The sequence below is a fragment of the Drosophila kikkawai genome, chromosome 2R (assembly GCF_030179895.1).
Source record: "Drosophila kikkawai strain 14028-0561.14 chromosome 2R, DkikHiC1v2, whole genome shotgun sequence".
NCBI lineage: Eukaryota > Metazoa > Arthropoda > Insecta > Diptera > Drosophilidae > Drosophila > Drosophila kikkawai.
Window position 1 is genome coordinate 20,269,813 of NC_091729.1, and position 14,938 is coordinate 20,284,750.

At 44.6% G+C, this 14,938-nt stretch overlaps 4 protein-coding genes across 7 annotated transcripts; 2 read left to right on the plus strand and 2 right to left on the minus strand.

Annotated features, from left to right (window-relative positions):
• Positions 1 to 27: 27 nt before the first annotated feature.
• On the minus strand, positions 28 to 7,386 carry sei (seizure). Of its 4 annotated transcripts, none has more exons than XM_070284755.1 (14): positions 7,346 to 7,386; positions 2,498 to 3,384; positions 2,195 to 2,438; positions 2,072 to 2,142; positions 1,900 to 2,010; positions 1,689 to 1,843; positions 1,503 to 1,623; positions 1,327 to 1,447; positions 1,139 to 1,257; positions 893 to 1,083; positions 691 to 833; positions 439 to 632; positions 285 to 379; positions 28 to 232 (listed from the first exon to the last, which is right to left on the minus strand). In XM_070284755.1, exons 2-14 carry the CDS (start codon positions 3,374 to 3,376, stop codon positions 94 to 96), a joined length of 2,583 nt encoding a protein of 860 aa, XP_070140856.1. In that variant the 5' UTR covers positions 3,377 to 3,384; positions 7,346 to 7,386; the 3' UTR covers positions 28 to 93. The 4 variants fall into 4 exon arrangements, with proteins under 4 accessions (XP_070140856.1, XP_070140857.1, XP_017018650.1 ...); XM_070284756.1 differs by lacking the exon at positions 7,346 to 7,386 and adding an exon at positions 3,715 to 3,851 and having other exon boundaries at positions 28 to 182; XM_017163161.3 differs by lacking the exon at positions 7,346 to 7,386 and adding an exon at positions 3,715 to 3,851.
• Positions 3,848 to 5,632, plus strand: gammaSnap1 (gamma Soluble NSF attachment protein 1). The gene is made up of 7 exons (XM_017163095.3): positions 3,848 to 3,972; positions 4,029 to 4,096; positions 4,389 to 4,504; positions 4,566 to 4,760; positions 4,819 to 4,889; positions 4,945 to 5,302; positions 5,375 to 5,632. The coding sequence occupies exons 1-7, from the start codon at positions 3,914 to 3,916 to the stop codon at positions 5,411 to 5,413; spliced, it is 906 nt and encodes a 301-aa protein (XP_017018584.1). The 5' UTR covers positions 3,848 to 3,913; the 3' UTR covers positions 5,414 to 5,632.
• On the plus strand, positions 5,990 to 8,417 carry tsr (Cofilin/actin-depolymerizing factor homolog tsr). Its single transcript, XM_017163096.3, has 4 exons — positions 5,990 to 6,149; positions 7,656 to 7,846; positions 7,912 to 8,017; positions 8,081 to 8,417. The coding sequence occupies exons 1-4, from the start codon at positions 6,147 to 6,149 to the stop codon at positions 8,225 to 8,227; spliced, it is 447 nt and encodes a 148-aa protein (XP_017018585.1). The 5' UTR covers positions 5,990 to 6,146; the 3' UTR covers positions 8,228 to 8,417.
• Positions 8,408 to 14,834, minus strand: IntS1 (integrator complex subunit 1). Its single transcript, XM_017163094.2, has 2 exons — positions 13,436 to 14,834; positions 8,408 to 13,379 (listed from the first exon to the last, which is right to left on the minus strand). Exons 1-2 carry the CDS (start codon positions 14,781 to 14,783, stop codon positions 8,512 to 8,514), a joined length of 6,216 nt encoding a protein of 2,071 aa, XP_017018583.1. The 5' UTR covers positions 14,784 to 14,834; the 3' UTR covers positions 8,408 to 8,511.
• Between the last annotated feature and the right edge of the window lie 104 nt (positions 14,835 to 14,938).

Consider the following 14,938-nt stretch of genomic DNA (forward strand, 5'->3'; position numbering starts at 1 on the left):
GCTCTATTGAATAAAATATTCTTCGAAAACGAGATTCAAATACTTTTATTTAAAATTGTGCCAGTTGTTATTTATTATTCATATTTTTTAAGATTAGTTATTATTTTCAAATAAATCCAAATGATAGTTGGCGATTTCGTTTTCAATGAAAATATTAACATCGCGAGAATTATCGTTTTTACCTTTATGCATCGAGGTGTTTACATTGTGTTTTTTATAACGCAGCCCAACTCTGAAAGTGATTCTTTTAGCGATCTTATTGAACTCATTTTGAAATAGCTTACATTCTTATGGAAGGAATATCAGCAGAGCTCCTGTTGTTATCTGACGTCCTCGCTCTTAAGTAGCGATGTTTTAAATCAACGCCGCAATGTTCGTCCTTTAAAATATGGTTAATTTTAATTGTACAACTTAAGAATTTGCTTTGAATTCACTTACATCTCTCATATTGTATGTAATGACCAAATTATTGACAAAGCTCTCGAGGAATTCGGGGTAAGCATCCAGAACGTCTAGCAAATCGTCTCTGTGCAATTTGTGGATATCGCAATACGTTAATGCTCTCACGGCTCCATTGGCCTTGCCAAGCGTTGGATATATACACGGATTTTCCCCGAAAATATCATTCTTGCCTGCAAAGTATTCTTATAATAAACATACATATATAATTTTGAATTAATAGAAACTCACCCAATACGACAATCATATTGCCGCCTCTCTGAATTTCAATTGAGCCTCTTGCTATAAAAAACAAAGAGGTAAGAACATCTCCTCTGTGCACTAAGATATCTCCAGGAGGCGCATGTGTGGTTTTAAATTTTAGCGAGAAAGCCCTACGAATTTGAAATCTGGTTAGCAAAAATGGTAAAAATGATTTAATAAGCTTGCCTACCTTAGGCACCCAGGACTGGCTTCTGAAAACGCAGCACAAGTTGTCAGCAGTTTTCGGTTCAAGTGCAGGCATATATCTGCCTGAAGGCACTCCGGAAATCCCTTCAGCAAGGAGCTCATGTCAATCCCATTCGTGTAGGTCCAAGCGTGTTGGAAATACTCCTCTAATCTTTGTCTGAGAGGATTCGGAATCTAAGTGAAAAATAAGCATAAATATTGGTTATATAGGGGAACACTCGATCGCTACCTGGTGAAATCTTATAAACTCCCGAACGCGTAACATTTGTGTATGATATCTTGCGGTTCCCGAGTAAAGTCTTTGTATTATCGCAGATACATTTCCAAAAATGCTTGCATACATAAGAGCTTAAATGAGAAATTAAAAATATCATAGTTTTCAGTATCTCAAGTGCATAAAATGTAAAAAGTGCATACATCCCACGAGCATTACACAAATCGTAAATGCCTTTTCAGCATCCGTGTTTGGAGCCACATTTCCGAAACCCACAGAGGTGAGAGAAGTAAATGTGAAATATAAGGCTGTTATATAGCGCGACTGAAATGAAAGATTTTAGTGATTTCTTCATACCCATTTTCCTGTACAGAAATACCTTTATTGAGGGTCCACCAGTTTTGTTCTCGAAATAGGGCTCTTGGATATCATAGGCCAGTGAGTGCAGCCAGCCGATGTTTTTCGAGGCGATTGATTTCTCTGCATTCCCAATGGCATACCTGATACAGAGTTTAACAATATATGTGAATCCTCAGAAGGAATAACTAAAACCTTTGAATTTTACCAAATGCAGGCCAACCAGTGAGCAATTAATATAAAGGTTGCCATTAACAATATAAGTACTGCAGCTCCGTATTCAGAATAACGATCGATCTTTCGAGCTACACGAACCAACCTTAGTAGTCGGGCCGTTTTTAAGAGTCCGATTAAGGTAGTTGTCTGTAAAAAATTGTCAAATTTGATTGACTTGTAGATAATATTTATGAAGGAGTTACCTCGTCGGTATCACTTCCGACTAAAAGCAAATCAAATGGAACAGCTGCCACGAGATCAATCAGAAACCAACCGCTTAAATAATGAACTGCTATGCGACCTGGATGAGATACCTATGGAAAATATACGTAGTACTTATTGTAGATATTTTGCAAACACTATGTAGTGACTTACTACTTCGTCCTGTCCATTCACAAATGTGGTTCGAAAATTGATTAAAATATCAACAATAAACGTGACATCCACTGCAAAGACAAACTTTTAGCTGTTTTAGTTTTACAAGTCTCCTAAACTCACCTATCAAGTCAATTATCACAATGGGATCAGAGTTTATGTACTTGTTATTTCTCCTCTGGTAATCCTGTTCTCCCAGCAGAAACGCCGCCACGTACGGTGTGAATATTGCCGTGTACATGACAAGGATCAAGATCACCCAATCCCACACAGCTTTGAAGGGCGAATAGTGCAGAAGTGTCCACTTGTGGTAGTAGTTGTTTTGTAACTTCTGGTCATGAAGTATATTCCCTCCCAAAGACATTATCTGTGGGAAAATCAAACATAAAAGTAAATGAGCTCAGAAGGAATAGTTTGTAAACGTACCATATCGGCAGGATCCTGCATTTTGGGCTCGCTTTTTGATCCAAGCAGAGCCTCCTTATCCAACATATCATCGTAGTGATCAGCACCCATTGCGTTCTCAGCCGTTTTACCATTTTGATTGTACTTGATGTTCTTAAACATGCACTCGAAAGAGTTGTTGCTATTGGTTTTGTGGCCCAGAAAAATATCGTTATTGTTTTTCCGTACAGGATCGTAGGAGCAAAGCAAATCGCAATCGCGGCGAACCGAGCTCTGATAGTTTTTAATATACAGTTTTTTCTTATCACACTTGACGCATTTTTTTGTGGCTTTGGAGTACTTTTTAGCTTGACCTGTCTTGGCCTCTCCGGCTATGTTGCCCTGATCGAATTGACTTTCTCCCTTGCTGACTTTGGCCTTCTTCAAACCATCCCTTTTATTGTTGATCTTGATTAGTAGGGGTGAGAAGAAGCATTCTCCCGCACTAATATCGCCTGGTTTTTCCTTAATGTACGCTTTGGTTTTCAGCTGAAGGGATTCGTCATCATTATTGGGCCTATTTCGCATGAACTTGTGATAGACCAGAGTGTTATGGTCGCCCACATTCTTTGGAAATCTCGACAAACTTTCCTTCTTGTCGTCAAACATGCTGGCGTTTATCAAGATATCTGAAACGAAGACTTGCTTCTTTTCAATTTTATTCAGGTTGCACATGAGAGAGAAGAGCTCCCTTTCGACAAATTTATTGGATTTTGGAAGGCAATTCCGTTTGAATTCCTTTAAAGGCGGCTTCTTTACTGTATCGTCGATATTATTGTTGGACATGTACAGCTCACATTGCTGCACTATTTTATCCAATTTTCGGATTTCACTTAGTTCCACACAAGATTTGTGTGACATTTTTAAATCTGCAAAATATTACAAAGTCAAATATGGTTAAATGCGATAATTAAATGAAAAATAATTGGAACATTAAGATTGAAACCGTTATCAATGTATAATTGAAAGTATTAAAAAATAGAACTTGGCAAATTTCCAATTTATTACCTAATGCACTTTTTATTTACTTTGCAAATCAAAACAGAACAGGTATGTAATGCACTGAAAAAAAGCAACTGTTACAAACATTTTAAATTAATTATATTAAAACAAACTAATAATCAAAATAATTTTATAATAAAGTTCATATGTAATTAAGCTCAAAATTAGGCCAATAAAAATCTATTTCATTTACTTACATTAACATTGAGACACATTTTTCAGTGTATTTTATCCCTCATCTTTGCCCATATTCCGACATGCGCAGTCTTCACCTGTGCAAAGTTTTCAATCCACCGAGATTTTAAAAACATTGTTATTTCTCTGGTCGCACTTGGTCACACTTTTTTAAAAAGGTAAACAATTGATTTTTCCTGCAAAACATAAACGTTGAGAAAAATGGCTGCTGCCAAAAAGATTGCCGAAGCCGAGGAATTAGTGCGTCAGGCCGAAAAGAGGTACGTGAAACTTTATTAGTTTTAACACAAATCTCAAGTCAAATCGATCTTTGCAGTTTGAAGCTTTCTTTGTTGAAATGGGTACCTGATTACGATAGTGCTGCGGATGAGTATTCCAAAGCTGGTAAGATTTTTTATCTGTCTAAAACATATTTAATTAGATATTATAAGAAAGCAGACCTCTAAGATATCCAACTTAAAGGTGAACCATATTTTAAATAACATTTTAAGTACGTACTTTGGTGACAATGTGTATACGTATGTACATACATACAATGTATATGTGTACATAACACAGTGGGCCAACTAAGTTTACGTATCAAATTATTTACATTACATTACTTACATACAATGTAGAAAAAGGAAAATGGTTTTTAATGTTGCAAAAGTTGTTAATAATATTTTTTATATTTTAGCCACTGCATATCGAATAGCAAAGAGTTTTGACAAAAGCAAAGATTGCCTTTTAAAGGCCATTGACGCTTACAAAAACAACAAGTCATGGTTCCATGCTGCAAAGTGCTACGAGCAGGTATGCATATTATATTCTGCAATATGTCTTAGATTAAATTATTAAAACAATACATTTTCAGATCATTTTGCTAACTAAAGAGACAGATAAATTACACGAAGCCGAGGAGTACGCCAATAAGGCGGCAAATCTCTATCAGCAACACGGTTCACCGGAAGCAGCTGCGTCCGCGTTGGATAAAGCGGCCAAATTGGTAGAGCAAAAGCATCCCGATTTGGCACTGCGGTTCTACCAACATGCACTTGAAGTTATAATGGTTTGTACTTGGGTTTTATTTCCCATATTTCCTAATATATCGTTATTGTCTTGCGTAGATTGAGGATTCCGTCCGCCAAGCCGCTGAATATGCATCGAAAGTCTCAAGAATATTGGTGAAACTCAAGATGTAAGCTTTCTATTTGGAGTCTCGGAACCTTTATAGACTATTATATTACTTTTAGGTACGATCAAGCCACAAACGCCCTCAAAAAGGAGATTGCATTAAACCAACAGACCGAATCATATGGTCAAATTGGGCGTTTAGTCGTGGCTTTGGTGATGGTTCAATTAGCCCGAGGCGATTCCGTGGAAGCTGAAAAAACATTCAGGGAATGGGGCAATTGTTGCGAGCCCGAAGAGGTATCAACTTTGCAAACCCTATTGCAAGCCTTTGATGACGAGGATCCAGAGTTGGCTGCCCGGATGCTGGCATCTCCATTTATCAGACATATGGATGTTGAATATGCAATTTTATCCAAGAACATTCCGTTACCTCAAGGTATACAAGTGGAGAAAAAACCCAGCGACAGTGTTGGAAATGTAAGCAAAAATTAAAAAAAAAAGTGCAAAAGCAAAAACTTACTTTCAACAAACTAAAAAACCTTTTTTCAGGAAAACAATGACGCTGAAGACGAAGGAGGATTGTGTTAATTTTATTAAAGATTTAGTGTCTGCTTATTAGTCAAATATATTTATCGTTAATCTATAATAATAACGCTTTTAATATATGAACTGTTAAAAAATTTCATCGCAATCGTTGTATTTAATATAATAATAACAAAAATAAACTTGAAGAATTAAATATGTTTTACTTTTAGAATATCACAACGATATAAGATAGCAAGAATAAATCGCACCTATATGAACATACTTTTTGAAAATATATTTCTTATGGTATAATAATAAAGTAAGTATTATAACTAACAAATTTTTCGATTATTTGTTCCATTTCGTTTCCTAAATGACAGCTGTTTCATAGAATCTCAATTTGTAGTGAGAACATTTAAAATTTAAATGCTTCCTTCGATGAACTAATTTATGTGAACAAATCACAATTCGTAATGGTTAAAAATATAAATACTAACATAATATTTAATTTACTGGTCCCTTGAAATTAATATTACAAAACAAAATTGAAAAAATACATTGAATCAGCCTTCGTGTGTTCCACTGCCACCGTTCCAAAATGAAGACAATCACTCATGAAGTGTCACGAAGCACGATATTATTTTGCAGTGGCTTGGCAACTCCTAACCTATGCGAAATAATCGACCAAATTGATTCGTCCGGTTGTTCGTGAAAGAAGGCGGAAGGTTAAACAGTATTTGTAATATATACTTGGCAATAATTCGAAGATTGTGAAAGTAAAAAAACTACAGGCAAAATGGTACGTACGCTTGCAACTTCTTGTTAGATATTCTAAGTAAAACAGCTACTTGAAGCGAAATGGTGGCCAACTCGCAGGGGACCATTAAGAGTGCAAATAAGTGTCTTGGATTCGATGAATCATAAGCATCTCCTTTGAAATCTGTATATATACACATTTAGATAAGTGTATGTATTCCAATCATACATATAATTCAACTTTTTTTTTTTGCGTATATGTACGTTGGCCATATTCGGGCATATAGATGGGTATGAATGTGTGCGTGTACGTATAAACCAAATTAGTCATTGGTATGAACGGATATTACTCATTTATTGAAGTGTTTTCATACTCATTGCGGACCCCGCTCACTCATAACTGTTAAATTGCAAAAACTCAGCCCAGAAGAATGATCGAAGTGGCAGCTGGAGAAAAATGGACTGCGGCCTTCTTCGAGCATGGCGATTAAAAATTGAAAAGTTGGAAAGAGAAATGCACACACATATGTATATGTACATATATTTGATGTATATATTTTTACACCCATGAGTGTGTGTGGGTATACCGCTTTTTTTTTCGATGGCTATAAATATGTGCAGATGTATGTATCTGCGGGGCAAGGCTTATGTTCTGGCAGACGCAAATGTGTGTATGTAAAAATATATTACCATCCAGAAATATGTATTTATCCATACATATATGCATCGGCAGACATACTACATATTTAAGGTGTGGAGTGTGATCGTTTCCTTGCTGCTTTCCGCCGCCGCCTGGCTGCGTGTGTATGCTTGGATTTGCTGGTGTGCGTTTGTATGTGTGACAGACGTCTGCATGTATGATTTTGTCGGCATTTTCCGAATATTATTGGGGGGGGGGGGGGGGGGGGGGGGAAATCGTGCATTTTCTTCCGTTTAGCCCACACGCGATTGTGCGTCTGCCAGGCAATAGAGAAAAGTGCATAATCAAAGCGGCCCATTCGTTTTTCTTCCGCTTCTTCGGCTTGCACTCACCCTTAAACTTGCCGGCACTTGTGAACTTACCCTTGAACTCTGAGCGCGCCGGTTGAGCTGTAAATGGTGCCACGCCCACAGCTCCCTTTCCTCCCGCTACCCTCTAGGTACATACATATGTATATACATAAATGCGAATATAGTTTGTAGGCCGGTTACAAACAAATAACATGCAAAAATAATGGGCCGAAATAGAAAATTATTTACCTTTGCTTGTTATTGCCGGCAATGAAAGAAATGTAATTTTTGCCAGGCGGAAAAGGGACGGCTATACTGTGTCAGCTGAAAGGCCGAGAGTGGGCAGTTATGTCGGCAGTTAGCCGCACACAAATACATACATACGTATGTATGTATTTATGTACATATGCGCCACCGCGCTCAGCATTTTGACGTTAGTGATGTACATTTACCGGCGACAATTTTGCGCGCCTTTGCAAAATTCAAAATAAAGCAAACTTTTTATGTGGCATGTATTTAATTTGACGTTAATCAATATAACTTCTATCTAATTGAACAGGCTTCTGGAGTAACTGTGTCCGATGTCTGCAAGACTACATACGAGGAAATAAAGAAGGACAAAAAACATCGCTATGTCATTTTCTTCATTCGCGATGAGAAGCAGATCGATGTGGAGACTGTGGCCGATCGCAACGCCGAATACGATCAGTTTCTAGAGGACATTCAGAAATGCGGACCTGGCGAGTGCCGGTAAGTGTGGAGTGCTCAACAAATTGTTATTCTTATTAATATTATTTTAATTATATCATCAACAGATATGGCTTGTTCGATTTTGAATACATGCACCAATGTCAAGGCACCTCTGAGAGTTCAAAGAAGCAAAAGCTGTTCCTTATGTCGTGGTGTCCCGATACTGCCAAGGTTTGTGCACACTTTCGTGGTTTGTGATGAACAATTGTTTAACCTACTTATTGATTTTGGCAGGTCAAGAAGAAGATGTTGTACTCCAGCTCGTTCGATGCTCTGAAGAAGTCGCTGGTTGGCGTGCAAAAGTACATACAAGCCACTGATCTGTCTGAAGCCTCCCGTGAAGCCGTCGAGGAGAAGCTTCGGGCCACTGACCGCCAATAAATACTGTACGAGGAGCAGGAGCACTGTGCATTGCATTTAACAAACATCAACAACAACAAGGCATGCATGAAACAGCGATGAAACCAACACAACACCCAACGTATCCTGTTGAGATCGCCAATTTGTATGAGAATTTTCTACATAATTTGTATTTTCAGTAGAAATAAAGAAAATGAAATATTTAACTTGACTCGAAGACGCATTTAATATTTATAAAAGATAAACATATCATTTTACTGCTTAAACTACACACATGTCGGGGAATACTAATAAAATCTGATCACTTAGTAGCCATGCTGGATCACTAGCGTTTGAAGGACCTTCCGTATTTGGTGGCCGGTGTTCAGGCACGACTTTAGGCCCAGCGAAAAGGCCACAGACAGGATGTCTATCGCGTGTTCCTGCAGCAGCACCGACATCTCCGGCAGGTTATCGATGGCCGTCGCTGCCACCGAGGAGTTCTCGTCCCGCAGACACTGTATGTATGCGTTCAAGGTGCACAAGTTGATGTCCGAGTTGCCGGGATTGTGCTTCAGATGCCTGATCAGGATGATAAAGGCGATGGAACGGATTTGGGCACTTGGCGAGAATATTAGGTTGAGCAGACGCTCGAACAACTCGTTGATAAACACGAACCGCTTGGAGGTGAGGCACTCTAGCTCCTGCATGGGACCCAGAACCACGTCCTCGGTGTTCGACAACTTGATTATTTTGATCAGATCGAGGAAGTGCGGCGATATGTCTGTGAAGTTTGATCTGCTGTACGAGCTCAGGGTGAGAACGGACGAAGATCCACGGTTGCCGCTCATAGGAGTGTCCAGGGGAGCTGGCGGCGGGTCCATGGGCTCATCGATCACCACCACGGGCTTGGTATTTGAGGACGAGGACTGTTCGTCCAGTTCGTATTCGTTTTTGGCCACCTCCTCGTCATCCAGCTCCGAGGCGGAGCTGGACTTGTGCTGCAACAGGGCAACTGCCTGGACCAGGACCTGCAGCTTACCCAGCGAGGTGTACTTTGCGGCCAGCTCCATAAGAATGCCGACATACTGCTCGATGAAAAGCAGGGCGCTCGAAGGGTTGCAGTTGATGTAGGCCTGCAGCATTTGGACGAACTTGTTCAGCATCTGGTAGGCTTCCTTCACGGAGCTGTGGTGCTTAAAGAAGTTGAAGTAGCACGACAGTGTGTTCTGGATTTCGTGCTTGTACGTGTCCTCGAAGATCGTGGGCTGCAGGAGCTCCAGCGTGCGCAGGATCTGCACGAACCGATGGAAGTGGTGCTCCTCCCGCAGAGCCTTCATGCTCATTTGTGCCCGTCCCTGCATAATCGAGGAGAGAACGCTCAGTTGGCGCATGAAGAGCAGCGGATGGGAGGCCGCCAGCTTCCGCAGGAGCAGCTCCGTGTCCGTCGACAGGGTCTCGAAGTCCTTCTTGCCCACCAGACTGCCCAGGCACGTTATCAGATTATTAAAAACCTTGTCGGCCTGGCATCCCTTCAGGTTCTGCAGCTTGTAGGACTGCTCGCCTGTCTTGCTCGGCCGGAGGAACTTGATTCGTGGATACATGATGTACATCTGCTGCAGGACCTGCAACTTTAGATAATCCGACACCGCACTCTCCTCCACATGCTCCATCACTCTGACCATGAGGTCTCTGCGCTTCTCAGTCAGCTTGAACAGCAGATTCATGCGGGAGCAGAGCTTGAAGTCATAGTTCTTGCTGTCCACCTTGATCTCGGCGAGGCCTTCGTGCAGGATGAAGTGTGCAAAGGGCTCCAGCTCTGTGGTCTTAAGAAGGAAGAAGGCGTCGGGTCGCACGTTCTTGGACATGTACTTCTCGCGACCCTTCCAAAGCTTCGGATTGGTGGTCAGTGCCTCGAAATAGTTGAGAACGGTGGCGTAGTCGTAGTCCGCGTGGAAGTTCCTAAACAAATACTCGGCAATCCTCTCGATGGTGTCCCAATTGGTCTGGTGATTGATCAGGGACAGCAGATAGAAGCGAAACTCGCTGCAGGACTTGGAGAACAGAAAGTGCTCTTTCATCAGCTGAGTGGACACAATTTCGGGATCCACCTCCGACAGCCAGTCGATAAAGAGTCCGTTGTAAAAGAGCTGATCGCTCTTGGATTTTGCGACTAGGACTTTGCAGTCCTTGGTGTCATCGAAGCTGTCGATGATGCCCCGAACGATCCTCTTCCGCGCCATCATTGCGTTGTTCGCCTTGAACTGCTGCACATAAATCTCGCGAGAATTGCGCAGCATGAACATCAGGCTCTGGTGATACAGCTCCGTTTGCCGCAGCATCGGGCTGGAGGAGTGCCTGAAGATGCTAAAGTTCTTCTGCAGAGTGTTCTCGAGGATGTGGTAGTTGTCGCTGTGCAGCATGCAGCTGAAGAAGGTCCTGAGCAAGGTGCAAACATTTCGGCTCATTATGATGGGCCTGTTGTCGCATCCGGAAGCTATCACCTCGGTTATGGCCGCCACGAGATCACTTCGATTGCTGCTAGTTGTGGTGGGCGTAACCACCAGCACATCCAACAGCCGCTGTATCAACGATCGGCCAGCACTCCGGCCAATGGTCAACTGATCGGGCTGTGTTAGTATGGTTTGGGCCACCTCCTGGGTGACCAGGCGGTCGGTGGGACAATGGGCACTCTCCAATGGATTGTAATCCCCTATCTCCACGGTTTCCTGGATCACCACATTGATCTTGGGCAGATCCGGCACGGTCTGCGAGTGCGAGTGCAGATCGAGCGCCTGGACAGTGTAGTGCCCGTTCTTCGCTCCACGAGCCTGCTGAATCTCAATTAGCTGCGCCAAATACGCCTTGTTCAGGATGGCATTCTTCACCAGATCGAACTGCTCAAGCACCGCGGTATCCAGCATGGCCAGCAGCTTGGACATCGAGTTGACCGGGGTGCCAAAGTTCTGGACAAAGAGCACGATCTGATCGGGCGTTAGATCGTTCAGAGCGGCCTCGATTAGCCTGTCCACCGACGAACGGATCATCTTAAGCTTCAGCCAGTCGGGCAGCAGCTGCACCTGCTCCTGGGGCATGCTGGGCAGGTAGGCCACGGGCGCCGGCCGCCCCGGCGGGAACCAGTAATCCAAAATCGGTATCGACTCGGGCATATTGCTGTTCGAGTAGGTGAGCAGTATAATGAACGCGTGAATGATGTTTATGTGCAGGGGCAGCTGGACGCCGTCGTCAAACTGGACCATCAGCAGATCCGGGTACTCAGTCCACTCATACGGCTCATGGTACTCCCGCAGCTTGATGATGTAATTGTTGAACATGACAAACAGGCACTTGAGGGTCTGGATGCGGTTCTCGTCGGGCACGTAGTCGTAGTCCTCTTGCGAAATTATGATGTGCTGGAACATGGTGCTGCGCTCCACGATCAACTGCGCCATATCGATCACATGGTCCAGCATCTCGTTCACCGGATCGTTCAGCGTATGGGCAGTAATAAACTGGATGTACGCCATTATCAGCTCCGGGCAGTTCTCCACCTGGCAGGCAGCGCGCAGCTGCGGTATGATGAATGGCTTCACCTCGAAGAAATGGGGGATCTGCTGGATGGACTTCAACAGCCATTCGTTCTCAAAGTCTCCCGAGTGCTGCTTGAAGATGATCTTTAGTCCCGAGAGAGCGGCAACCCGTGACTGCTTCACCGTGGACGACAGCCTGCGGAATATGTAATCCAAAAGCTCGCAGACGATGGGATGGCTGAGATTCGCATCGAATATCAAATTCCGCAGGAAGTTGACCAGTTCGGCATCGCGACTATTCTCCTCGTTGATGATGTGCGCGTTGAAGAGCAGGAACTCGCACAGACACTGCACTGGTAGATGGCTGAAGTCCCCCTCGCTGTTCTGCACCAGGTCCGAGAGCCAGGGCATGGATTGCGTGGTGCCCTGTCTCTGGATTATGTCCAGCAGCAGGTCCGGCTTGCGACAGCGACAGAACAAGTGGCCCAGCTTGTACGTCTGATTGAGGAACTTCAGTTGATCCAACACCATCGAGGGCACCTTACGCGGCGTGCCCATGGGATCCATTAGCATGAGCTGGGTGATTAGAATGGCCGTCTCCTCGGTGATCACAGCATGGGGCGATGTCTGGGCGGCCAGATAGGTTTCAAACTGTAGGATGTGGTCCCTCTCCACGGTGATTATCTGCAGCTCATCCTTGTTGGCCGCCGAATTGTTAAACTGATTCGTTATGCATATCTCCATTAGCATCTTCATCGTTGGATAGTGGTCCCAGCAGAATGCGCCAAAGGTCGAGGGATTGTGGGCCGAGATCATGAGCAGGATCAGCCAGGCCTTCCAGTAGAAGGCGATGATGGCCAGCTTCGGTGGCTCGTAGTCCGACGGCAGACGAATGTTCTCGGGATGATGGTACTCGGACATGCTGAACAGGAAGTCAATGATGTCGAACTTGTTGGCCTGCACCGCCGGTATATTAGTGGCCTTCATTCCCGAGACCCGCTTGATGACGAGCAACAGGACATCGAAGGTGTTGGCTATGGAGAAGGGAATGTCCTTGGTGATGCCAATCAGTATGATACGCAGAAGAGTCTCCTCGTGAATGGGTGTTTCCGAGATGATCCTCAAAATAGCACCGCGCTCCGGCTCCGACGGCCACTGATCGCAGCGCGAATACTGCTCCGGACTGTCCAGCAGCAGCAGCTTGTGCAGCGCCTGGTGATACTCGGCTGCCGCAATCTTAAAGATAGTGGGCACCGTTTCGTACATCCAGGACACCGTGTCCAGCTGGATCTGGGACATTTGGTTGTACAGCTTTAGGAGAGCTTGGTTGTTTTTCGTGTCCCTGTTGGTTTTCAGCGACAGACTCGCCTCACGCGCCTGCGGAGTGGCCGACAGGAACATGCACAGGCACACAATGTCCACCGTGGAATGGAAGATGCGCTCCTTGAACTCGAACTGTTCTATTTGCACGGTCAAGTCCTCCCGCTCGCTCAGAAAGGTCTTGCAAAACTTGACCAAATTCACATCGAATCGCAGCATCCGCACAAGTTCCCGCAGGAAAACACGCAGAGTCCGCAGACAGTCGTCCCGTTGCAGCAGAAACTCCTGGTAGATCTCGGCTAGATTGGCCGCCGACTGATCCGAGGATGTTTGAAACATTGTGGCTGTGGATAAGATGTAGTTTGTGATCAAATTCGAAGCATTCAGTAGGCAAACTCACCCAGCATCCCCATGTTGTTCGGATTCCTGGTGTTGGATAGTTCATTTTGAACCACCAGCTTCATCACTGTGCTCAGGATGTCCGGCTGCAGGTATATCATCTCCTTGAGGCACGACATGTAGTGGTTGATCAGCGGCTTCGTTTTGAGCCTCATCTTGACCAGCACCAGGAGCACCTCGTTGTCCTGGGTGTTCCTTCCCTTTATGTTAAAGCAGATGTACGAGAGCAGCTGCTGGGCGAACTTGACCAGCTTGCCGTTGTGTATCCAGAGCTCCAGCCGGGAGATGCTCAAGCATCGCACCTCCGCGATGCCGGCCGTGCTGCAGAGAAACTTGAGGAAGTTCCGCGTGTAGTTATCCTGCTGCTGCCGCTTATTCAGCTGATCGCGAATGGCATCGCTGACGTGCTTCTGCACCACGGCATCGCTAAACCTCGCTTTGATGGTGCACATCGCATCCGAAATGGGCTCGGACTCGGCGTTCAAGGGACTGGCGTCCAGGCTCTGCGTTGAATTGTCCCCAGAATCGTCGTCCACAATGACGCTGCTGCTGTCTCTGTGCCCAGGGCCGCCGCCCCCTCCCGAGGGAATGGCCGTCGAGCTCACGTCCCAGCGCAAAAGACTGATGTGGGGAGTGCGAGTTTTGAAAGCAGCACATATGTTCTTTACCAACGGAGCGCAAAGCTCGTTGTCCGCCCAGTATCTCTCGTTCACCGCATCGTCTATATATGTGCGCAGCATTATCTCTGGCCACTGGGATATGTCCACGAAGCCCCGGGCCAGCAGGTTGGCAAACAGAATGTGCAGATTGGTGTTGTAGCGCATCTTTACGTTCGCCTCTCGCCGCAGAAAGGATAACAGTGCGCAGGCCACGATATCTGTGCTGAAAATGTTCGGCTGCAGCTTGGCCACGTAGGTCAGAGCCAGAAAAGCGATATTGTCCACCTTGGAGCGAGAGGAGCTCGTAGACGTCTGTTTTATAACACCACAGACCAGACGGCCCACCGTCTCGTTGTCGTTCTGCTCCAGGGCCGCGAATATCGCCTCGATGATGTTGTCCAGCTCGCAATCTATGGCAAACTGCTCCCAGGACTCGCACTGGCTGCTGCCAGAGGATATGTCCGTGGTACCCGCCGCCGGCTCCTTCAGGCTCACCCGGGCCCGTTTGCTTGAACTGGCCAGCGAGGAAGTGGCCTCTCGCTTTCTGTCCGATGACATGGACTTGATGGGCAAGATCTTGGACTTGGAGTCATCGCGAACACCTTTGGTGCCAAGAGCGAAGAGTTCTCCGCCCAGAGGCACCTTTTTTTGGGATCTATTCGACCCGCCGCTGCCTTTACCGCGGTCCATTTTATTTTTATTTTGAGGATTACCACGAATCCACCGAAGTGTGACCAGAGTGCGAGGGCCATCTAGGCGTTAAGAAAAATCGTTGAATTTGAAACAAAGTGAAGAGGGAAACGAACCATTTATTTATTTATTTATTAGTATATAATATTAATTCC

What these genes read in the sequence shown, in the direction of transcription:
- sei (XM_070284755.1), bottom strand. Translation starts at nt 3,376, where the DNA reads ATGTCACACAAATCTTGTGTGGAACTAAGTGAAATCCGAAAATTGGAT. An exon ending in TTGTGTAATGCTCGTGGGAT is followed by an intron (nt 1,258 to 1,326) that starts GTATGCACTTTT and finishes TTCTCATTTAAG; the next exon opens with CTCTTATGTATGCAAGCATT. An exon ending in TTACATACAATATGAGAGAT is followed by an intron (nt 380 to 438) that starts GTAAGTGAATTC and finishes CATATTTTAAAG; the next exon opens with GACGAACATTGCGGCGTTGA.
- gammaSnap1 (XM_017163095.3), top strand. Translation starts at nt 3,914, where the DNA reads ATGGCTGCTGCCAAAAAGATTGCCGAAGCCGAGGAATTAGTGCGTCAG. An exon ending in GTGCGTCAGGCCGAAAAGAG is followed by an intron (nt 3,973 to 4,028) that starts GTACGTGAAACT and finishes CGATCTTTGCAG; the next exon opens with TTTGAAGCTTTCTTTGTTGA. An exon ending in CTGCAAAGTGCTACGAGCAG is followed by an intron (nt 4,505 to 4,565) that starts GTATGCATATTA and finishes ATACATTTTCAG; the next exon opens with ATCATTTTGCTAACTAAAGA.
- tsr (XM_017163096.3), top strand. An exon ending in TGCGGACCTGGCGAGTGCCG is followed by an intron (nt 7,847 to 7,911) that starts GTAAGTGTGGAG and finishes TATCATCAACAG; the next exon opens with ATATGGCTTGTTCGATTTTG. An exon ending in GGTGTCCCGATACTGCCAAG is followed by an intron (nt 8,018 to 8,080) that starts GTTTGTGCACAC and finishes TGATTTTGGCAG; the next exon opens with GTCAAGAAGAAGATGTTGTA.
- IntS1 (XM_017163094.2), bottom strand. Translation starts at nt 14,783, where the DNA reads ATGGACCGCGGTAAAGGCAGCGGCGGGTCGAATAGATCCCAAAAAAAG. An exon ending in GAACAACATGGGGATGCTGG is followed by an intron (nt 13,380 to 13,435) that starts GTGAGTTTGCCT and finishes TCTTATCCACAG; the next exon opens with CCACAATGTTTCAAACATCC.